The sequence below is a fragment of the Condylura cristata genome, unplaced genomic scaffold (genome assembly GCF_000260355.1).
Source record: "Condylura cristata isolate star-nosed mole 26May11 unplaced genomic scaffold, ConCri1.0 scaffold00014, whole genome shotgun sequence".
In the NCBI taxonomy this organism is placed as follows: Eukaryota; Metazoa; Chordata; class Mammalia; order Eulipotyphla; family Talpidae; genus Condylura; species Condylura cristata.
The window spans coordinates 41,160,583-41,186,382 of NW_004567115.1; the positions used below are offsets into that span (position 1 = coordinate 41,160,583).

Here is a 25,800-nt window from a genome sequence, read left to right on the forward strand (position 1 = left end):
ATAAACACATGTCCACTGGCGGTTTCTTCCAATGTATAGAAAAGGAAAAAACAAAAGCCTCCTTAATGTTTCGCCCAACTTTTGAGCTGTAGCTTTGTGATAAATGCATAACACATAATTGCGACTAATGGCAATTTCATCTGTTGATTTTCAGAACGCAATCAAAAGCTGGTTTCCAGTGCCTCCGGCCTTCCTGTTGAAAGCAGACAGAGTGGATAAGGACCACTCAAATATGTCGGAGACTTCCTCCCATGATTCCTTCTACGATTCTTTATCAGACATGCAGGAAGAAAGCAAGACTGCTGACTTCTTCCCCGAGCTATCTGCCTTTCTCAGTCAGGAAGAGATAAACAAGAGTCTTGACCTGGCGCGCAGGGCTATAGTGGACTCTGAGACAGAAGAATGTGACTCAGAAAAGGAGATCTCGCAGATTTTCAACACCTCTCCTGGAAACCTCTGTGAAAATCCTTCCAACCTGGAGACTAAGTCCAGTGAGCCAACCTCCACAAGGGGGCCTTCGGGGAGCAGGCCAAGCCCGGAGCAGCCTCTGCCCCAAGAACCAACAGAGAGTTTCCTTTCACCTGTTTCAAAGAGGAAAGCTGCCCAGTCCCCGCTGCTGGCCAGCCCCAGTTATATCCGGAGCCTCCGGAAGACTGAGAAACATGGTGCAAAAACTCCTGACACCAACATGAAGCCTAAGCCCGCCTCTCCAGGGAAGGCAGGTCCCCAGAGCGAGCTGTGTGACAAGACAGCTAATATCATCGAGGAGCTGACATCCATCTTCAGAGAAGCAGCAAAGCCCAGAAACAGAAGCCCCAATGGAGAGTCCTCTTCCCCAGATAGCGGGTACCTGTCTCCCCACAATCATCCATCGGCCCTGATGAGCGCCTCAGCCAGTCAGAGCCCCATGGAAGACCAGCAGGAGCTGGAAGCCGAGGCCAAGCCCCCCGAGGCCGGGCTGGGTTACCTGGCTGGCCAGGAGGTGGCCGCCCCAGACAACAGCATCTCAAACCCACAGCCCCAGAATACATCTCACCTTCTCTCACCTCCTCGATTCATCCAGAAGCTGAGGAGTCAAGAAGTGGAGGAAGGAAGTCGAGTCTATTTGGAGTGCAGAGTCACCGGAAACCCACCACCTCGAGTCAGGTAAGACATTTTAATGACTATCAAATGACTGGTCGTGATTTGAGATTTTCACTTTAATTTTGGAGGTGAAGAAATTTCCTTCCTTATAGTTTGCCCGCTGGAGTATGTAGTAGCGTTTGCAAATATCTGTAAGGCGAAGGCATGTCAGAGTCGTGAGTGTGAGGGGTTGCAGTGGTGCTGGCAGGTCTTTCAGTGGTCACTAGCCCTGACTTAGGTAGGGGAGCACAGGGGCCTGTTGTGTGGGGCTCTGCGGTTAATAGCTGCCCCAGAACACCTCAAAGGGGCAACTGAGTTGTTCAAAGTGCTCTGAGAAGTGTGTGCATCTTTTGAATGTAAGTTGCTGTGGATGATCCAAAGTTCCTAAAGCCAGAAGTTGTCAGTGAGTACAGAGATGGATGGCACGTGTTGCAAAATTAGCACCGAGTGGAACATCCTGCCTGAAACATGGAGTACATTACACTCAGATACTACACCCACACAACTTCCGTGTGAGGCGGCTGCAGAAGGAAGGACTTTAGTAACCCAAGGGAAACCAAACTGGGTGCTACAGATGTGCTGTGTGTGTCATCCGCTGTGTGTGTCATCCGCTGGCTCTAGCTGCTGGAGCAAAAACTGGTAGTAACACTTAGGTGAGTGCTGTAACAGCTACTCTTTCACTGCAGGGTTTCCCATCAGGGTGCCACCTTTTAACAAATGAACACCTAATCAAATTACTTTGTGAGTCAGCCTCTTCATCTAAAGAATGAACATTACAACATAACCTATCCCATTCTATTTTAAGATGATTAAATGAAATATGAGGGAAAAGGCAGGGGAAGATACAGACTTTCTTTGGCAGTTCTTGTCTTTTAAGATTGTGTGCTTGTGTCTATGCCAGAGTCTCTTTCTTAATCTCTCTCAGAACTGCAGATTTCCTACCCACCTGTGGCTATGCAGGCATTTGTTTTCACTTTTTCCCTTTCCTCAGTAAACTTACCATGTGCTGATGACAAAAGAATAGATTTTCTTTAGATAAGCCCTTGAGTCCCTTTCATGGATGTTACAGGAAGGTAGATGCCGGTGTATAGAATTTAGGATATTCATAATAGACTTCAGTGCTGTTTGAAATAATTATGCAGTATACACAGATGTGGAAATATAAAGCTATACACCTGAAATAGATGTTTGTCTCAATTTGAAAACAGCGCCATGTACCTACTAACTGCTGCATTAATATATTTATTATTTTTATTGTTCCTCAATTCTTAATTTCATGTATCAAAATGAAAATAACATCTCCAGTCAGTATTATACTAGGAGAAAAAAAAATTAACCATTAATTTTTAAAATTTTGTTTCTATTAATGAACTAATTTTACCTGAATTGTGTAAGTATAAAAAAGTACATCCAAAATTATGAAACTAAGTATGACACATTATTTGCTAAAATGGGCAACAATGGTATTTTCTTAGTAACCTAGCTCTTCACAAATCAGAAGCTTTACTTCTCATCCTACATCCCTTGCCTTGCAGTCGATTTCTTGATTTGACAAGTCTTTACTCACAAACATGAGGTAAGCATTAGCACTTACTGACTGACAAGTGCCATTAGAGGTGGGGAATTGATTTTTTTCTACCATTTATTTTCAGCTAATTCACCTTGAGTCAGTGGTTACAGTAATTCCACTATATTTCATCTAGATAAGTTTCATCTAGAAACTAACAGCAGGGGGCAGTAAAAGTGTTCATTTAAAATATGTTAAAATTTGCATTTATATTTTCTTCAGAATTTTTCTTACTGTTTTGCCTATGATAGAAGTTAAATTGAGTATTTCTTTTGGATTATATTTATTTTATTAACCTACTAATGTTGCAAATAAATAATTTTGTAAACATACATTCAAATAAATAAATAAATACATTCACACTTACTCAAAACAGATCCACAGGTTTTTAAGCTACATATGGTTCCATTTGCATTTACTTTCACAATAGACCCTTTTCAACTGTATTATTATGGCAAGTAGGTACATCCACTTTTTCAATCCACTTAATCAGAGGATTAATTCTCATGAGCAAGCTATAATTACGGTGTTAAAGTTCACTTAAGCATTTGACTTTTTGAGGGCCATCAAATCATGCTTCTCCCTCTTTTCTTATTATAAGAGGAAGGGCCATTAATTTAGTAGCTACAGAATTATTATTTTCACTAGTTTTCTCTTGTCATCTCTCAGTCTACCAAAGCCTGAGGTGACCGGTGTTCTTTAGCCATCACAACTTATGCCCCTCTGGAGTAATGAAGTCTTTAATGAGAATCTGTCATTGCTTAAATTGGCTGGTCATTTTTTTATCCCGTCGGGGATTTTTAGATGGGAAGAGTGTAGGTGTTGAGTTTTTTACTTTCTGTTGTAAAGATCTTGTCTGGTACACCAAAAATTTTACAACATTGCTTTTCCATGTGACACCAAGGACAGTCTAAGGGGAAAATCTTTAGAAGTTTTGTGTAAGCAAGAAAATCTTAACAGAATTCCCTGTACTGGTGAGTCTTTGACCTTAGCTCAGATTGCATCAGTACAGGTAATCCGAAAGATATTTGTGTTAAGAAATAAGCTGTCCTAGCAGGAGAATGAGGGGTGATGTAAGAAATTTGCAGTCCCCAATGGTTAAGATTGAGATTTACTTCAAACGAATGCCTCACAGAAAAATATGGCAGCAGGTGTCAAGCGCTAAATGCAGGGTGTGGAAACATGGGGAGAAAATTCTATGCTTGCAGATTTTAGTCAAGGAAAAGGCAAAACTTCTGTCCAAAAGGCTCAAATATGTTTAAATGAGGCAGGCCTTTAGTAACTAAATTTGTACTGTGTCTTGGATAGGAAAACAAATTGCTACACTGACATGGCTGGGCTATTAAACTGTTGGCCTGAAGCTCCTTAAATTTGGTCTAGATAGAAACCACTTGGTCTTTGTCTGGGAACCTGGACTTCATGAAACTTACAGATGTAGATAAAATAGACCCAACTAAAGGGAGGAGGATTGATGGAAATAGTAGGATAGAAGCCAGATCAGTCATTCAAGGCATCTCTACTTTATAGACGTCACCCTCCCACGAATAAAACTGGCACTAATATCAGTTACAACCACAAATAGGACTGAAAAATTCTGTTTTCCTCTTATGTTCTTGCATAATTCCAACAAAACCTCAGCAAAAAAGAAAAGTTGATGGTAAATAATCTTTAACAATTATGGAAGTAATATAGATACCACTCATATTACATTCTAGTTATTTGGTAATAATTTAATTATTAAAGGCAGAATCCATGTTTTTTCTAATTGCATCCTAATGCACTTTCACCATGGTATAAAGAAATGGTCCTTTTTCATCAGTTTCCCTTTTCTCCCCATCCTCAACTGCCATGAGTTGACAAAAAATTCACGAAGAATTAGAGAAAAAATTTTCTCTGGTATTATAATAATGAAGCCTTATATTTTAACTTTCTGCTCTTTTTAAAGTATGTTATTATGACAACTGTCTGCTTTAAGCCATTTAATTATAAAAAAAATAGAAAGATGTGAAATTATCTACCTACTAACAAAAAAATAATCATAGAAACAGTAATTCAACACAGGACGGTCTCTTGATTCAAATCATATAGTGCAGTGATTTGTGAGAAGATTTAGCCTCTGTCATTGCTGTTTATCTTGTTGTGCAAAGCTTAGACAAGCTCCAGAAATGCAGATAAGTAGAACAGCCAACTTTAAAATCTCCTATACTTGGCTTCACATTCCAAATATCTTTAGAGAAAATGATATCCTGACAGATTCTATAATGCATTTCTACATATAAAAAGAAAAAAAAAACAGGTGGGGGGTGCAATTCACTAAAGAGAATATCCAAAAGGCATATGAAAACATGTTAAACATGACTCCTAATTAGTGAGATGCATATTAGAATGACCTATTTCAAACCAACAAGTGCTGGAGAGGATGTGGAGAAAAATGAACCCTACTACACTGTTGATGAGAATGTAAAACTGGTAAAACCATGAGGACAGAACTGGATTTACCTTTAAAAAATTAAAATAGAAATACCATGTAATCCAAGTATCCCAACTCTGAGCTTATGGTCACCAAATATGAAACCATCATCAATGACCTCCCCCTCCAAAAAAAAAAAAGCAACTATACCTTCTAAAATATTCACAACAGTGTTATTTACATGGACATGGAAGCAGCATAAATTTCCTTCAATAGATGACTGGATCAAAAAGATGTGATTCATACGTACTGTGGAATAGCCACAAAGATGAGGTCTAGCTATTTTGAACAAAATAGGGAATTTAGAAAAATACTTAATGTAGCAAAGTAAGAATGATAAAAACTGCAGATAATTCAAAGTGTAAACATACTTTCAAAAATTGCTGGACATGAACAAACATTCTGAGGGTGTTGAGATTAAGAGGAAGTAGGGAGGGGAAGGGACAAAGAAACATAAGGAATGGGGGTGGGAAACATAGCTGTTTATGGTTATTCTTTTGTGCAATAACTTAATATTGCAAAGTAAGCCATAAACACAAACCAAAGTTTATATTTATATTCAAAACCTAGCACTTCTACTGTCTCCAGTTATTTACATTTACAAGACTTTGATCATCTTTAGAAACCAAAACAAGATTAGATGTATCAAGTTTATGCAACACTGTCTATAGAAATTTTTATCTCGGCTCTCCCTGGTGGCTCAACGGGTTAGGACACAGCACTATAAGCTAGCCGCAGCTGCTTCAGTGCGAGTTCGATCCCCCGCCCAGAGGTGATTCACATGGAATCACAAGCCTCTCCTAACCCACCCGCTGCTCTCCTCAGCAGTGTACTTCATCCATCTCTCTGTTCTGCTCCCCACTCTGTCACTGGTGAATCCTCTCCCCACCCCTGCACCTCTGGCCTGTACCCCAGTTCTGTATACATAAATAAATAAGTCTTTAATATCTCTTTAAAAAAATAAGCCTCTACTCACTTTTCTTATGAGAGTGTAAATCTCTAGGATACCCCTTTTATTGAGTGCTGTGTTTAGGGAAATGTGGCAGTAGTATCACCAGCCAGTAGGTTATGAATATGCAGTGCTTGTAAAGCATATATGGGGTCCAGATGGCTGAGCCCAAGGGTATTGTTTTTGTTAAAGATGACAGTTAAAAAATAAAGTTTTTGTCAAAATGAGACATCAGATAGTACATTCAGATTATCAGTATGAAAAGCTTGACAGTATATGTATTAGTACTGCAACATAAAATGTGAAAAGGCACCATTTGGGGCACAATTTTGTGATGCACAATAAAAATGGAAGATGTACCTATATTAAATTTTATGTAATACCCAGTTATCTACTTGACATAGCTCTACATGGGCAGCTATCAATGTAATATTTCTAAAGCTAAATTTCTGGTTCTTCTTGCCCCCTAAACTTTTTCTTTCCAAATCTCCATGTCAACAAATGACAATCCTCTTTTCAACTTTTCAAGTAAAAAAAAAAAAGAGTTATTCTCAACACCTCTTTTTCTCACATCCAAACCATCCTGCAATTCTGCACTATAAAAAGCAGACACTGAAGTCGGAGTTCACTTCCATCCAGGGAGCTGACCCACATTATGCAGTAGACCTTACTTGTCTCCCCCACTACTCCCTTCAGCAGTGGATTTCAGGAGATCTGCCTGTTCAGCTCCCCACTCTGTCTCTTGAATCCTCTCACCACAACCCCCAGCTGTGGCCCAGACCCCTGTTCTATGTGCATAAATAAAGTAAATCTTTAAAAAAATATTCCATAGTCTGACCACTTTACATCACCCCATTATTTTATTATTTCCTTTAAATCTTTTCTTTCTGTATGTGCATTACATTGAAAATCGACATCTTTTATACTTAGTACCCAAAAAGTTCCCTAGACATGTAATTGCCTTAGAACTAGAAACCAAAAAGACCCAGAAAAAGAAAGATACCTTTACTTGCACCGAAATGAAGATATACCCTTATATCCAGATAATTTCTGGAGTTAATAAATTATAGGATTATGGTCTATCATGCTATTTTGTACTCTTTCCTATCCTTTCCATTCCTTCTCAACCTCTGTTCCCGTACAGGATCTACTTGACTCATAATTCTTACTTGAAATATTAGCTATACTTCTACAAAACTTTTACTGCCAAAAGACATTATAAACAAGAATTTCAAACCTGTTTCTGTACACCAGTGAGTGAGTGGAATAAACTCAGTATCATTGAGCTCAGAAAATATTGCTACTATTTTGTGACCTTTTTGTTTAGTGCTTTCAACATTACAGAGTGGATGCAGCTGAGTTTATCACATTTTCCTGGTCAACCCAAGATACCATATGCTGTGAGAGGCCCATTCCACTGTGTAAAACATTTTTCATACTGATACTCGATGAATAAAGAGGCAAGCTTGCTAATTAAGGCAAATGTAGGGTATTACTGTAGTCAGACATTTGAATTGATTTTATCAGTAATTGATACCTAGTCATAAAGTAGCCATTATCAAAGTAGACATTAGTTTCTATTCTAAATAATTGATTCCATCATTTTAGTTTACATCTTAATTACCTAGTTCCTCGATTCCATAAGAAAACCGGTGAATAAAATATATATGTATAAAATTTCCCATGGAAAAAAAGCTGTCACAGATAATTTAGAATTTAAGATATGCTCGTGCATAGAATATGTATGTATACTGGCATGACAAACATCAGAAAACTTTCATATGAAGTCTGGAGCAAGAGTGTAACTTTTGACTATCACATCAAATTATTTAGTCTTTCTAAATAATGGGAAGAATTAAAAGTACCTATCTCTAGCATTGTTGAGTGCATTAAGTTAGTTAACACAACATTAAGAGTTGTGCAGGCACAGAGTAATACTAAGTATTTTTATATTTGCTATATTAGATATTAACATATTTACTTCATTGTCATTGATTTTATATAAACCCCCTCTGCTCTACTTTCTCAAACCCTTTGAATCTGTTTCCTTTCTTTAAAATCTTTATACCATAATTGTTGTTCATATTGCTAAGAATTCACAATGCACTTAAGGACAGGAAACACTTCAAAATTACAGGCTAAATGACTAATATATAAAGTATAGTAAATCTTGAAAGGTTTTTTTCTTTCAGTGGGACAGTGAGTCAGAATTTCACTGGGCTTTGGATGTCAGAATCATCACCTAAGCTGTATTTGGAATAGGGGGGTACATTTCCCAGGTCACTGAATACTGTCATTTTCTAGAAACTTTCACCTCACTTGGCCTTCTGTTCCTTCACTGCTGTAGGGGATGGGATCAAAGCCAAGGAAAGTGGTTGCTTTCAATCTTTGTGCCTCCCTCCTACAACTAATTATCTCCCCATCCTCTCTTTTTAAACCTCAAAGCTGTGAAGGTCACCCTTACTGTGGGTTACTGTCAACTTGGCAAGCCTTCCAAAACATCAAATCTCTTTGACTATTGTTTTCTTGCTGCTTTATAAACTGTTTAGCAATTTCCCTGAGTTTACTTCATGGTCCCTTATTAAATATTTTCTAAGGCCAATTGAAAGTAGTTCCCCCACACCATAGCCACTCCCTATTTTTGTATTTCAATAATTTCAGCAGGAAGAAAACTCTAAACATAATTTGAGTAACAAATGTAGGCTTTTCCTCCAGTTAGATAAATTAGCTTAGATTTTGTATTTTCTCCCTGTTAAGTATTCTACCATACAGCAAAGCTTTCAAAAGGAAAAAAATGTGCCTTTTGGAGGTTTAATTTTCTGTTATGCAAACTACCATGCACAAGTTGTTTGGAAAGAATTTGTCTCTAATATTTTGATATTTTCACAGTGAAAATTCTCCAAATCTTTTCTCAAATCTCAACCTCCAGTCTTTTCTAGAGTTATTTAAAATACTTCTTGACATGTTTCTTCACTTGCCTCAGGGCTGCACTGCATCATGGATCACTGAATCTGTTTAGGCATAATTACAGCAATTCAACAACTCCACTTAGACATTGCATTCTTTTGATGGTTAGAGGAGTTGCTTTATAAATACAACTGTAGCAAATATAATTATGTCTGAAACTTGATACTGCTTACTGTGTTGACCAGGATGCAAAAATCCACCGTTTGGTATGTTCAAAAGATATGAAGTAATAGAAATGATTGTTTCTTATTAATTTTTAATTTATTGAATGAAGAAAGATCTCATGTTTAAGATCTACTTGAAAAGAATTAAACTGCTGGTCACCTGAGTACTGATAGAGAAACACAATCCAAAGTCTTTCCTAATTAGCAGAAAAATTGCTAATTACAAGGGGAAACTAATTCTGTTCTCTTGTTTTTCAGTTCTAACAGTGAAGTCTGGTTCTATATAACAGCATATGGTAAATTAGGCCACAGAAACAAATTTCCAATAACAGATTATATAATCCACATGTGGGCCAGACAACATAACCCTAGGGAATAAGGATTTTTTTTTAAGACAACAGCTTGAGTTTGGATTGTTAGAGTTGGGCAAGTATTTTCTAATGGAAAAATAGAAAACAAGTCTTCTCCAAGGAGGAGATGGGGAAGAAGGAAGTGGAGGAGTAAGAGAGGAAGAGGGAAGAGAAGACGAGGGGTTGGGAGAAGACTCACATTTGAGGAAAATTAGTTCTTCCTTTAAAAGCAAGATAGATCTTCAGAATCACTTGTACCATCATAGGTGGTATCATAAGTCAATTGTAATAGCAGAGAATGGACTTATGGAGATGAGCCAGAAAATATTTTTCATTTTGGACCTTAAAGCACCATAGTCAAAGAATTCTCCACATCACTATATGAATTTTATTATGCTGAGGGAATGACATGGACCAGCAAGGTTTCCTTCAAGAAGAATACGGAGAGGGTATTATTCACAAATAAGAGGATTTGATCAAGGTTAAGAGCTTAGCTAGGCTTAGTCACTTCTCTAGGGACCTTGTCATCACATAATGAGTTGAAAGTTAATACCAGAAATTTATTGCAGCATTCAGCCAGCATCCTAAGTACTTGTTCATCATTTTTTTTTTACAGCTCAGTAGTGATCCATATGTATATCTACCACATCATCCTAAATCACTCATCTGTACTAAAAACATTTTAGTTCCATTGATTTTACTTGTTTATTTATTTATGCACACAGAACTGAGGTATAGGCAAGAAATGTAGGGGCAGAGAAAAGATTCACCAGAGACAGAATGGGAAGCAGAACAGGCATATGGATGAAGTACACTGCTGAGGGGAGCAGCCGGTGGCCATGCCACGCAGATCATCTCCTGCAGAGGATCAAACACTGAAGTGCTGCAGTGCTGCTCTTTAACCCATTGTGCCACCAGGGAAGGGCTCCATTGATTTCTAGTGAAATTTTTCTGTTAAAGAGGTTTGTAAAATGCAATATAATGAGGCATTAAAAAAAAAAGATTTATTTTTTCGTACAGAACTGGGGTGCAGACCAGAGATACGGAGGGTGAGAGGATTCACCAGAGACAGAATGAGGAGCAGAACAGGCAGATTGACGAAGCACACTGCTGAGGAGAGCAGTGGGTGGGTCAGGATGGGTCTGCCATGCCATGTGGATCTCCTCCCGGGCAGGCGGGTGTCGAACTCATGCGGAAGTGGCTTCAGTTTCTTAGTGCTGTGCTTTAACACGCTGCGCCACCAGGGAGGGCCCAGCAATTTATTTTTATTAGTAATTAATTATTTGAATGATTTGGACAGCAGTTGTTAAGAGGGCTATATCAATACTGAGGAAATCACATTGACTTTTGGACAGTATGTCAGAGGAGTGCCATCCTAGCATTCAACATTAATGGACACATCAAAGCAACTGAGTCCAGAGTGAAATTCATCAGGGGCCATGCGGTGTTATGAAGCAGTGGGGGTGGGCGGTTGTATGTGGAGTCACGGAGATTTTCTAGGAAAACACCATCTTACCATCAGGTTTGGGTTAGATTCATTTACTGGAAAATACTGCTCCCTGGTTGTACACACTCAGCTTCAAAAATATCTTGATCATTTCATTTCTTTGTTAGGTCCTAATATTTGAAGAAAAATTTAACTGGAGGGGATTAGAACACATGCTACAAATGTTCCCTTTGTTTCAAATTAGAGACATCATCACTCTTTAGACCAGGGACATTCTACAGAGAAACAATCAGCAGAGACACTCTAGTATGAGAGCTGTTGTGTTTGGATTGTATTTATTTCCAATTCTTAACAGGTCAATACAGGTAGAATGATGAATTCATTAACAAGGTGTGTCTATCCCACTGCGAGGCACAATAACTTTACTGCCACTGTATTATATATAATAGACACCTGTAATACTCATGCTGCCAATTAAAAAATTTCATACTTGCCCAATCCCTTTCATCTGTAAATCTTAAAATCTTAATATTTATTTATCCACTGCATTATGTAAAATGGTTTGGAATTTAAAGGTGTGTCTTCTCTAACAAGAGGGTGGAACAGCTCATTGCCTCCCAGCACAGAATTTAGCTTCCCACCCACCTCAGGCACTCACATGGCTGGTCAGAACACAAGACCAGCTCATAGATACCTATGATTCAGAAGACTCTCGATGCTCTCAGCAGTTCTTGGCTCCAGGGGGTCTTCCTCAACCGTCATACCTGTGTTCCTTCTCTTCCCCTTCTGATGGTTTTCTGGATTTCAGATCTTGACAAATCAGAAAAAGATTAAACCCAACCCAAAGCTGTCTTTCATTACAGTTTGCTTGGGTTAAAATATTACATTTTCTCACATCCAAACAAAGTAAATTGTGATCCAAACTCTCACTCATATCCGCATTGCAAATCAGCTTTTTCTCTCCTTGGATGTAATGCTTCTCTTGCCCTCCCCTTCCTTTTGTCTGTCAGCCAGCTTATGCATCAAGTAGATGTATAGAAACATGACTTAGTTTGCCTTTCAGCATTCAGATATAATGCCGTGTCTGTGCTAATCACCTCTGCTTAATGCCCATGGGAAGATGGTTGATGGGTATTAGAAATTACCAGAGGCTCTTGGCATGTGGAGTGTTTTCTCTAACCCTCACCTGTATGGCAATGTGTAGTCAGCCAAATACAGTAAATGGGTCTTAGAATATCAGGTCAGTAAGCAAATTTGAAGTCACAGGTTAAAAAATTACAGAGAGGCAAATAAAGGCGCAGAAAAGATAGTCAAATGTAGCAAGATAAAGGATTTGGAACAAATGGCATCAGAAAATATCCCAGAAGGAAATGAGAAAAGGCAGAGCAGGAAGTAGTTACCAGAGGTTAACACATTTGTCTCAGCTGTGTGTGGACAAACTTGTTTGCTCATCACAACCCTTACATGACCACCATCCTGAAGGGACCGAGGTCATTAGTGGAAAAAGTGATGCTCTTGATTGCTTTTATGGCTTAGAGCAAAGGCATAGAAGAAACAAGATAGTGCTTCCTTCTTGCCCTGCACCTTCACAGTCTCTCTTACTGGGTCAAAACAGAAACTTGCACATGTTTCTTAGGGCCAAGCTGCTATGAAGGCTATAACAATACATTTAAATAAGATCCATTCATCTACTCTTGACTATTTTGTCCCCTGTATATCCATGACTGCTTATCATTTACAGTTCCTTTACATCTTCTTTCACTCTTCTCCACTCACTCCCTTGCCCTAGAAAGCTAGTGTGTATGAACAACAACACTTTTTCCAGGTTCTGGTTGGGTTCAACACCAGGGGGCCCTGGTAGGTCAAAGGAATGATGGAGAGGGATTCATGGAACTTAGCCCCCTCCCTTCCTTCCTGTGGGTTAGCCTTGGTGTCCTCTTTTAAATGAATGTCCAGGCCACTTGATGCTCTCTCTGTGTTCATGAAGATGCTCCCTCTCCAGGTCCTCTAGTCTTTAGGGTGGTAACTATTTGGACTATACTCAGTGATGCTTTCTCTCTTGTGGTTTTCTTATACCTTGACACTACCTTTATATCTCATGTTTTCATGAAATACTCTCTGTGTTGTCTGGGATTTAATGCAGTCTCTCTTCCTAGCTGATTGCTCATAGAGAGGATCCATAACTCTTGCAAAGCAGATATTTCAGCTTTACCAACTCCTGAAATGGTTTATCCTAAAATTGCTAACATAAATTCAGGATTATTCATGGGCAAATAACTAGGCTGAAAAGGATTTTTTTCAGCCCCATTCTTCCTTTTACTTCTCATTGTTTTTAGGCATTTAAAGTAAACTTCAATTTTGTAACTAGGTACGGAGATCACATTTATATTAAAACACATACTATGTCATCAGTGGAATTTTTTTATTTATACATTCTATTTCAATGATAAAAACTGATGATTAACATTTAATTGGACATTATATGTGCCTGGCATTATATTTGTTCTCCCATTTAATCCTTCTAAGAACTCTGGAGGGTGAGCTCTTCAACACTTTTTATATGAGGAAGCTGAGACTCAGAGTAAATCACCCAAGGATTTCCAGTTCAGGGGTATAGCTGGTGTTACTATGTGGCAGACTTCTAATCATTGACGGTTTATGTGTGTGAAGTGGTGATTTATTTGCTTAATTGGTGACAAAGATCACTCCAAAAATTAGTGATATAAAAAATAATGATTTATAATTTTCTTGCACTTACTAGTCTATTGAAAACTAGCTACCACCTCTGGAGTCAGGCACTGTTTTCCTCACATCTAATATCCTGGACTGAGTAAACTCTAATTAGAGTGCAGGACACAGGATATCAGGAACTGAGGGGGGCCAAAGTGGTGTAATCATCTTAGAATGTGAGTTAGAGGCACATGGAGGTAGAAAGGAGAGTCCAGGCGAATGGCAATGTATGGAGATCAGAGGACCTTTGAGAGCTGTCTCTGTCCTTCAAAGTTTGATTTCCTTCTTCATTCGGGTAAACTGCAGCAGGGCATGCGCAGAGGTGGGAGCCAGAGGACAGCGGAGCATTGAAAAAGCACAGTGAAGGTGAGCACATGTCCTCAGATTCCCGCTGAATTGCATCAGCAAGATGTGGTGGAAAGCGAGGTTGCATCTCTCCTCACCTAATTGCTACATTTAGCTTGTTGCTGTTGCATTAAAACCTGATAGCAACCATTTACTATAAAAAACATTCTTGGGGATAGCACATTTTGAAAAACTCCCTAGATCTAATTCAATCCCAGTTTCTTTCATGGGAAGTCTCATGGGACTAGTAGAAGACAACTGCAAAGTCAAGTGAAACAGGTGCATTCTAAAATCACATAATTCCAAAATTAATGAGTATTGCCATGTTAGTTTTCCAAATGAAAACCTGACTAAATAAATGTGAATAGACAAAAAATTGAGATTATCAGAAGGGAAGAGGAAGGGGAAAACAGAATAAAAAAATGTTATTTGTAAGATAATGAACAGAAACTATATTTTTGGAGGTGACCATATCAAATTATGATGCAGTACACCTGAAACCAATAAAATGTTGTAAGCCACTGTTATATCCATAAATTTTTTTTAAGATTTATTTTTTTATGCATGCAAGAACTGAGTACAGGTCAGAGGTGCAGAGGTGAGAGGATTCACCAGAGACAGAGTGGAGGACAGAACAGGCAGATATGTTCAATGTGTCTGTTCAATGTATCTGTTCAATACATCTGTTCAATGTATTTCATACACCAATCTACTTCTCTCTCTTTCATGTATCAAGTAAATCTCTCTCCCATAAGTTACCACAGTACTAAATTATTTTTCTTTTTTTCATGCCTTAAATTAGAAATATGTAAATAGGTGGAGGATATTCTAAAAATATGATTTACAATTTGCACAAGAATTTCTCCTAGAGAGAATTCTGTTGGAACTATCTAGCTGTGATATGATGCAAAAACATCAGAGGAAGGGATGCTGCTATGTCAGTCAGCTTCTCATTAAGTTCCACTTTTGAAAAATTTTCATTCACATTTATAAGTCAAATAAACTTGACAGAAAATGATGTGAAAAGAGACAGAGGAGAGATAAGAAATCACAAGAACACAATATGAGCTAAAGGGGCAGATAAGCTGGGGAGCTCAATGCACTTTTAAGACATTGATGTTCACCAGTAAGCACCCATAACCACCATAGTACCTTGCGGTTTCACCAGATTTGTTTGATGAATTTTGATGTGATTCCTGATTCTCCTTGCCTTGCTCTCACCTCTCTCCCCAATCTACCTCCACTTTCTCTTAGAGTGCAGAGGAAACTTTTAAAGTGCAGAGGAAACTTTAAATTATCTTTCCTCTCTAACTGACATGACAGCATCCCCCTCCTCTGATGTTTTGGCATCAGATCACAGCTAGATAGTTCCAACAAATTCTCTCTAGAAGAAATTCTTGTACAAACTATAAATCATATATTAAGAATATCCTCCACCTATTTACGTATTTCTAATTTAAGGCATGAAAAAAAGAAAAATAATTTAGTACTTGTGGTAACTTATAGGAAAGAGATTTACTTGATACATGAAAGAGAGAGAAGGAAATTGGTGTATAAAATTGGGGGACTCAGTGATTCGCTTCTATTTGAAAGGATAGAAATTTGAAGATAATCCACAAGGAGAAAACAGATGATGGAAGGGAAGGAAATCATTGAAAGAAATAGAAGAAAATAAGTCTTTGTTAAAGAACTACAGGCACTTTTAGTTAAACATTTTCTCTGGACAGAATAAATGTTAAAGACATAGAACTGTTGATGAAATCTGATCTCACAAAGAATCAAAATTGGTTATCCAAAATGAACAAACACCTGACATTTCACCACAAGTAGCCACTCCTTGAGGACAATCACACAAGTCATTTTTGTGCACATATGTTTTGAAATGATGTCTGGGAGACCAAATGTATGTGGAACCTTTGGGAGCTCAGCGAAGTAGAGACAAAGACTCCCTTTTTCCTTTCTACCCTGCTGTTGTAATTTTTACAATGATCTTTTATTACATTTATAATTAAATTATTTTAAGTGAAAACATTAACTCTGGCAGCAGTGAATAGAATTAATTGCCAGGGAAAGAGACTAGAGGTTGTTAACTCAATTTTAATTGAATTATAATTTATATAGTTGCCAGCAAGAAACAGGGAGAAAAATACTGCTGCAGTAGACAGGAAAGGCCAGATTCATCAAACATTTTGAAAATGTTTTAAGTAATTTGGGGAGTTTTGAAATTAAGAATAAAAGAGAAATAAGCAATAAAACTCATTCCTAAAATTCCTATCCTGAATGACTAGATCAAAGATTATGCCATTCAGAAAGAAAAGATCAAAGGATGAAGAGATGTGTAATATTTAGATGTTAGAGGAAAGTTGGTGGTATGTTTATTTGGAGTCTGAGCTATGGGTAGAGCATTCATGTGAAAGGTCTTGTCTGTGGTCTGAAATGCAGGTTGGAGTTTGTGAGTTTTCATGCAGATATAGACACAGCTGGGCCACAGGATGAGCTGACAAGAGACAAAGCCCGATGACTGGCTCTGCACTTAAGGCCACTGAGGGAAGAGAAGTCAGTTAATAAGTATATAAATGGTCAAAAATCATATATTCAATAGCTTGCCAAGTTCTAACATGGCCATCTCTTTATTTTTGAAAGGCTTTTAATATCTTACTCAAGACAAGGGTAGGAAGTCTTTTTCCAGGTTGCATGTTAATTTGGTTTCCAGAGGAAACCCTATGCCAAAGAATCAGCCCCTCAGGGGTGGCTTCCCAGGGCCCCAACTGAGGTCAACTTCATATCCAGGAGTGCCAGGTCCAAGAAGAAGACTGGGACCAGTGCCAGGGCACAAGGACCAAAGCCAACAGGAACAAGCCCGAGTCAGAGGAAGGCCAGGGAACACAAGGACACCCGCAGCACACGTGTTTGGCTGAGAGTCAGTCAGAGGACACTGCTGCTGTCTGTAGTGGAGACAAACATGCTTCTTTTCTTGTACCACCCCCCCACCTTATTTAAGGGTATCATCTGATAACACTTCCCAGAGAAGAAAGTTTTAATCATTTATATCCCCAAGACTATGATCAATAAAATATCCATATGGAGAAGATTGATACTTTTCTAATGTGTATGATGAGAAAGAACCTGCCTCTCATGTAGTGTAATAGAAAGGGTGGTTCCTTCACAAGTTTTAGCTTTTCACATTCTCTGTTGAACACAGTCTCTCTCCTAAACCTTTTGAATACATACTGCTAACATCACGTGCCTGTTTCTGAACATTACTACTTTTGGATTATTATCTTTTTGACCACATAGAGTTTATTTTCCCCTCTGGGCACAGCTCTTCTCTTTATGGCTTATTCTCTTATTCTCTACAACTCCTAGAACAGTATTTAAAACATGCTAATTGATTGCCATCTTCAACATTACCCAAAGACAGTTAACTACTGAGGACTAGTCATAATATTATTTCTTCATATTGTCTACTTTTCAGAACTCTGTAACGTATATAAGATCTCTCAGTTTACATAAGAATTTCTAAAATAGACAACATTTACTACCATTTAATAGAAGGGAAAAGTGAAGCTTAAGCTGTTTAAGGAGCCTGATACTGAAAGATGTATTATCAAACTTAGAATTTGGGTTCTTGATTTGTAATTGGATTCTCTTACTATTAGAGTTGCTTTGGATTTTCTATAATAATTGAGATTCAGAGAATTACACCTCCATATCCCAGACCAGTGGGTCTCTTACCACGGTGATGGCAAGGAGTCGGGGGAATGCGCTAGAATGTGCATGCCTGCACCACTCTCCAAGGACAGCTGGAAATATACAGGGTGAGCCCACTGTGGGGTATCACAGTGGACAAAAAATGTTTGTGGCATTTAGTGTTAAACATCTTGAAATACTGGAGACGGCACCATGAGAATTAAACCATCTGAATACCAGGCCCTCCCCTAATTGAGAAACTCAGCAAGTTTAGGCAAACACAAGGTTTTTATAGTTACCTCTTCACATATCTGATAATTTTTTTCCATGTCTTGTTTAGATCTTTCTATCTATATTTAAAATGACAAAATAATAAATTGAAACTTTTAACATTAAAGCAAAAGAAGGTGATTATGCATATGGCAAATGTTCAAATACTAGACTTACAGGAGGTAACTGAGCAAAAGCAGGAATTTAGCACACACATGCACATTCTTTCTGCACCGAAAACCCAGCTATGACATCAGCACATAAATAATCACATAAGCAACATGGGGTATAATTTACAACAAGATTTAAATAACTTTAAGCTCCTAGATGCCAGCTAGAGACCTCACTTAATAAATTGTAACTTGTCAGTCATTCTTTAGTTGTCTTAATAAAAAGGAGATAAGTGGAACTATCCTGAATCTTTTCTTAAGATTAGAAGTTTTCTGCTTTTTGTGTTAGTTTTAGTGATTGAATTACCATAGACTTTCCGCTACCCAGAGCTTTCATAAAAGATCCCTGACTTCTGATCTCTACTTCAGTCTGTCCCTTGGCCAGGTGGATTCCTGTGCCCTTTCAGCAAAACAGAATGAAAGGAAATTATGTGCCATGCCCTCAAAGACTGTTTTCTCAAATTGCAATGAACTCTAAAAAGTTTTTCCCCCATTTGGGATAAATCTTTCTTGACATTTCAGGCTTTATGGTGCCCATCCTTTTCACTTCTCCTATTATTCCCTCCCTTGTGTGACCTTTTAAAATATTTTAACATTGAAAAAGTTTCCTAGACTTGAGCATTTATAAATTGTCTTTATTCCAGGAAGACATTTTTTAAAAGGAAAGAAAGCTTTAGAATTTTTACTATGTAGTTTAGGTGAAGACTACAGAACAGTACCAAAAGAATAGTACAGGCACCAAAAAAATACCCTTCACCAATAGCCCTTCAAAGTGTGAATTATGACAAAACAACACGTTTTAATCTATCAATAAAAACTAAAATCTTTTTAAAAGATTGGAACAAATAATCTGCACAATTCTCACTTAGTTCTAAGAATCTGTTAATTTGTCGCTCATTTGGTATACTGCGGCAAGTAGTTAAGCTTTATAAATTAACATGTCTTACTTTGTATTTCCAATTAAATTTCATTTAAGAAACCTTATAATTATATTAGGCCGCCAAGAAGAGAAATACCTCATATTGAATCATACTTACACTAATAATGAGACCCTCAAGGTTTGGCATTTACGTTTACCTCAGAGAAGCGTCCAAAAATCGTGATGATTACCCAAACTCTCCAAACATCTTGAGTCTGCAAAATTTGGCTGGCAATCTTGTGGGAACAGGCTTTTTCGCAAGAGCCCAGTATGTCTGCTTCAAATTCTGGCTCAAAGTCAGACTACAAAGGCAGATGAATATGAGAGAGAAAATTTTATCTAAATATTTCAAAGCTTCAAAATGGGTGAAGGTTCATGGGAAGGAAAAGTTTATTTTCTTTAAAACCAGTTCAACTTAATTTATACCTATTGCCACATTCACGCTTAACCTGTTACTATAGTCATAAATTGGACTCTTTCCCCCTTAAAGTGAGAATAGCCATTCAAGAGAGTTCTGTGAGATAGTTATATTCTTGGATCCTTTCCCTATTTTAATACACAGGAGCGGCAATACCAAAACAAGCTGTGTTTTTATTTGAATTGTTCTAATATATAGACACTATAAGTTAATACTGGAGTGTTTGCTTTAGCAACTAAGGTATTAAATAGACTAAAGAAAAAAATATGAGTTGAAGCAAAATGAAACTGTTTATTGACAATATATATAATTATAAATTGTACCTTGTGATTGAAGTATAAATCCAGTCAATTATTCTGATGTTGATTAATGACACCTTTTTTTTCTATCTGCAATATCATAAAAATATTTTAAGATACATTTTAAATTTAGAATAAGTTTTGAAGACTGCCTTTAAAATGAAAAAGGAAGCATGTAAAAAGAATCGAAAATAATAGAATGAGACCTTGCTGAGAGTGGTGACATTCCAAATTCAGACTAAATTTCCTTTAAAATTTAAATAAAATATAAAATTAGATTAGCTTAGTCCTAGGGAGTTTTCTAAATTACCCATGTTTCAGCTCTTGCTGTAGTCATGCTGCTGCTGTGCAGTCCACGCTCCAGTGCAAAGGGTAGCATCCAATGTTAAACCTAAAATTAATCCTGGTTTCCGACTGAGTTTCAAATTAAACTGGGAATACTTTGGGAATAATTCCAGTTTTAAGTGAAAAAAATCTTTCCTACTGTAAAGGTGCTCTCTGTTTTCCCAACAGTCTTCCAAATTTGGGTGCTGGGATTTCATGTTCACCTTGTTTAGCATCTAGTTCTTCCCCCACCCTACAAGGAGAAATTACTTTTATGGATGAAAAGAAGGTATTTCCTAAGCCAAAGGTAAACTGATAATATGTAAGAAAGTTAGCTTCCAGAGTTATAATTTAGGATTTATCTTGTAAGCATTTTGAGTACCTACTATATGTGAATGACCTTTTTAAAAATTTTTTACAACTAGAGGTAAATCTCTTTAGTCATTTGTAACTAGAAAATGTATTTTCTTTCTTGTATAGAAATAATCTTTTTTTGCAATAAGTGTATATAAGTATATGCACACTTAAGTATGCATATTATTATACTTATTATATTATTAATATACTTAAGTAAGTATATTATTACCAAAAGAAAATATAATAAAAAGTGAACCACATTGCATATAAAGTACTTATTTCCCACTTCCCAATGCATTTTATTAACTTTTAGTCCTTTATACATTAAGAGGTTTAGTTCTTTGTTAATTATCTATGTTACAACATATTCCCAATTGTCAGCCGCTCACTGACTATTCCTTTTGTACAGACAAATGTCTTACTTTTTGAAATTGAGTTAATGCTGGTTTACATCATTTTTGTGTTTTAGAGATATAGGATCTCCCATGGGGCTGAATTTTAATAGAATCCATTGTTTCCTTTCGCTTCAGCACAGCAGGACTATCCCATTTTATAAAGGAAGACAACCGAGGTTCACAGAAATTTACTTTTCCAGTGTGTTAACTAAAAGTGAACCAAGTCACGTTGTTCTACTGTTCCAGTTTATTTAGAATTCACTGGTAAACCTCAGGATTTCTTTTCATTGCTACTATCTATAAAATGTGGGCTCAGGCTTATCACCAAATGACTTCAAATTACCTTCGTCATCTTTGTTGATTTCCTGTTGAAGCCCCTGAACTAAAACACAGCTGTATGTAGTCTGATTTGTCAGATTGCAGCCTAAGAACCCTAACAGCACCTGAAGCTACAAGTGATCACTAGCCGTGACCACCTGCATTAGGACTGGAACCGGGCATTCCAGTCCTGGAGCGGGAATATGAGCCCTTATGACTTTCTCTTAGCAGCTTTAGCTGGTTTCCATGAAGCTTTTCCAGTTACTGACCTTAAGGGGCTGCTCCTATCAGGTTCCTTCTCCGCTTTTCATTTTCACAGACGAAGCCTCCAAAGATAAATTACAAGCAAGCTTAAAAGATCAGAAAAGGCTTTCACATTATGTGAGTGGGTGATTAAGTGTGATTTGTGTCTGTTATAGTCATCTTGTCTTTCTCTAGGCTTCCTTTTCTGCTTCTAACACACAAAACTGTAGAAAGAACTTCACATTCTTCAAGTTCTTAGAGACTGCCCTAATGATGCCTTCATCCTGAAAGGGACTTAGGGAGTCAAGGACCCTGTTGAATAGTGGCGACTTCATGTCACTTAAACAAGAGCTTGAGTTCCTGCTAAAGAGTCAAAAACTATTTAAGATAATTTTAGTCCTTACTTAGTGCATTTTTGACAGAAAGTACAGAATGTGTGCTTTGTGCATGTTTTATATTCTTTTTTCTCTTTGTGTCCTCTTGTTTTACCTTTTCATTGCTTATTAGCATTGAAAGATGACAAGAAAATCCTTGCCAGCTCAATGAACTTTGTGTTTTATCTTCACCTATATCTTCAGTGATTCTTTGTCCCTCCCTGGGAGAAAAAAATAATTTATTGCTGGAATGATAAAGAGCCATTTTGCACCATAATATTATTGAATTAACTGCAGGGAGCTGGAGTTTTTATTTGGCATTGTTTCCCCACCCCGGCCTTCATCTCCCATTACATTTTTATGAACGGACTATAGATCTCCACTATGTGGCTGACTTATCTTGGAGACTGCAGTGTGTCTCCAAGTTCCCTGGGGGCAAAGTTGATTGCACAGTCTCCCCACTAAGGAGTTCAGTGCATTTCAGTGAAATGTATACTTTAAAAAAAAAGCAGTGGAAGATGTGGCACAAACACACAACAGTGGTTAAGCAGATGAATATTGGTTCACTGTAACTAAGGATTCAATGAACTAAGTAGTTTACTCCTTGATTCAGCAACACTCATGACTGAAATAAATATTAAGAGGTAACTGCATTGCATCTTCACCCATTTCTGTTATTGGGGCCTTATTTATTTTTGCTTTTCTGCCATATGCTCATTGTTTAAAGGACAGCATTTCCAATAACAAATCCATCCTCCTACCCTCTAAACATGTCCTCTACTGGTTGTGATACAAGTTTTGTCATAAACTAAAAATATCTGAGAATTGGATTTTTATTTCATTTATTCTCAAATGTATTATAGTAGATACAGTCTTTAAAGAAATGTAATCATTGGTGATGTAACTTATTTGCTGCAAAGAAAAAAAAGTTGAAAAGTCACCTTGCCAATCAACAGACACTTTGTTCTGTATAGACACTGTTCAGAGTGCCTGGACTATAGCAGTGAATAAAACGGACAAAAAGCCTGCCTTCTTGAACTGACATTTTAGTTGCAGAGATAAGGAAGGAAATGGTGGTGAATATAACATCTAACATATCCCAAAACATTACTGTATTCTCAAATTCTCGTGATCGTATTTTAAGAATTTCGGTGAGTCATCACACGCGCGCATATGCACACACACAGAGATCCCTTATATTACACTAATCCATATTTTACAAGCAAAAAATCTGAGACACAGGGAGAGTAGGTAATGAATGATAGTCCAGAACTTCAGCCCAAGCAGTCTGGTTCTGTAGTCTGTGCCTGTATACCAAATAGAATTCATATTTCCTTATTAACTTATCTCCTTTTAGCCAAGGTTGGTAAGTTTCTAGAGGCATGGAATTCTGTGGCAATTTGTTAAATGCTCTTGCTGGGACACTCATCTTTAACCTAACCTGACACTTTGCATCAGACACAATCCAAGAGTTTCTATAAATCAAGAAACAAATTCCATGGCCTTTTATATAAAACTAGTTCTTTTTATTTATTGTTTACATGAAAGCACAAGCTGCCAGCAGGTCTGAGTAAGAATCTTTCACATCTTCCCCACCTTGCATCATGGCCAAGAACTCTGGCCACAATGTTGGAACTTAGTAGCAACAGCGAATAGTAAATTTTCCTCAGAGATAGTAATACCTCTGAGGCTTCTTTTTCATATCAAATAAGATTTTTTACATTTTCATGAAATAATAAAAAGATTTTGTGTTCTTTATAAATATGGTGATGATTTCAAAGTACCCTGAACACACGAACGAAATCAGACAGCTGAAATGCAGCTTCCCTCAGCTTCTGTCAGGGTCTGAAGCAAGGCTCCATTTTCATTAAGTCTTGACTCACTCAACTATTTGAACTACTTGCCTTAACACCACATAACTATTTATCCATCTTCTTCTACACACAGTGACCCTTCAACAACCTGGGTTTGAACTGTGCGTTCTGCTTACACACCAATAGACACCATACCAGAGGAATTAACAGGAAAGACTTAATAGAATGGAGTGCTTCCAAACCTGTGCCAGAAGATGAAAAAAAGACACAGAAGGAGGAAATACCCAAAGTTAAACTGATACTAGACATTCTGACAGAGGGATTCCAGTTATTCAAAACTGCTCTGCCTTCCTGTAAGACATGAACCCTTCTATAATATGCATTGAAATTACTGTAAAAGGTGGAGGGATTGATACCATATACAAACAGTTTTGGAGAAATGAAAAAGCAAGAAAATAGGACAGAAACTATTATTACTATATTTCCATAAAGTTGTATGAGTATACCAGGCTCTCTGCCTTCCCTTAAACCTCCTCGACTTCTGCCAATGGACAGGGGGTCCCCTCCTCTACCTCCTCTTCCTTGGCCTACTCAACATGAAGACAATGAGATAATGACCTTAGAATGACCCACTTATACCTAATGAATAATAAATAAAATATATATGTTAATGGACTATGTTATCAGTAAGACTTCTGATTAACAGGTAAATTGGGATGGAGTAAAAGTTTACTTGAGTTTTCCACTGTGTCAGAGCTGGCAAATATATACTGCACATTGTACAAGGGACAAGTGTTATTAAGATAATTGTGTGGCTTCATTAGATTTTAAATCCGTGTGTATCAGAACTACATCTACTTTTTTAAAAAATAATTTTTTTAAAGATTTATTTATTTATGCATACAGAATGGGGTACGGGGTGGTGAGAGGATTCATCAGAGACAGAGTTGGGAGCAGAACAGGCCGACTGACAAAGTACACTGCTGAGGGGAGTAGCAGGCAGGTCAGGAGAAATCTGCCACGCCATGTGGATCACCTCTGGGTCTGGGGATCCAACTCATGAGGAAGTGGCTTTAGCTTCTTAATGCTGTGCTTTAACACACTGTACCATCAGGGAGGGCCCACTACCTCTACTTTTAAGAGAAAGTATAACCTAGTACTTAAGAGCACAGCTTCTAAAGCCAATCAGTTAGGTCTCAATTTACTCCACCATTTCCAAAGAGGTAATACTTGTCTCTTCTGGCCCCATTTTCCTCATTTGTAAAATGGAGATGATGATATCGTTGAAAGGAATACATGATTTAATAAATAAAAAGTGATTAGGATCACTAATTTATAGTATATATTGTATAAATCCTCTTTCTTCTCCTCTTCTCTTTTCACTTAAATCTTCTCTCTGTTATCTAGGAATGGTAGTTGAATTTTGTTGGATTAACTAGGATAGAGATACTATCAATCAAATGGAATGTCCAGTTTAATGTAGGAAACATGTTTGATTTCAGGAAGTTTTCTTACTTTACCTCTACCACTATTACAAGGAGTAGGCATCTCCACCACCACACTGAGGTAGATGAGGTCAGTGAAAGCATTCATGTTAGCAATTATTATATACAGAACCAATTACACCCTGTCCCAAGAGCCTGAGTCATTATCTGAAAGGAAACTTCCTGCACCCAGCTAATTTAGAGAAAGATCTGCACAGACTTCATAGGCTCCCTCTAACCTTTCAGTTGTTTTGTCCTAATAAATACCAAATTTCAGACTGATATTTTTGATAGTCTCACACTTTTTGCTCTTATCAGTAACATTAGCATCTTTGGAAAGAAATCTATTCTTTTTAGAAAGAAAACAAGCTCCCTGAAGGGATTATTCTCGTTATGTTGACTGAATAAAAATTTGTTGGATAAATAAATGAATTTAGCATACATTAGGTGTATTTTGATAGACCAGCATTCCCTCTGCTTTTCTCTACTTTTTTAAAAATTATTTTTATAACAGTTTATTTATTTTTTATTTTTTTTAAAAGATTTATTTATTTGTGCATACAGAACTGGGGTACAGGCCAGAGGCTCAGGGGCGGCGAGAGGTTTCACCACAG

The 25,800-nt window shown here is 37.4% G+C and overlaps 1 protein-coding gene across 1 annotated transcript in view; it reads left to right on the top strand.

The window, feature by feature from the left end:
- Positions 1-232: 232 nt before the first annotated feature.
- PALLD (palladin, cytoskeletal associated protein) overlaps positions 233-25,800 on the top strand; it is a 319,952-nt gene continuing 294,384 nt past the window's right edge. The window contains exon 1 of the mRNA XM_004682387.1: positions 233-1,146. Within this exon, the coding sequence (XP_004682444.1) occupies positions 233-1,146 (914 nt within the window). The remainder of the gene's footprint in view (positions 1,147-25,800) is intronic.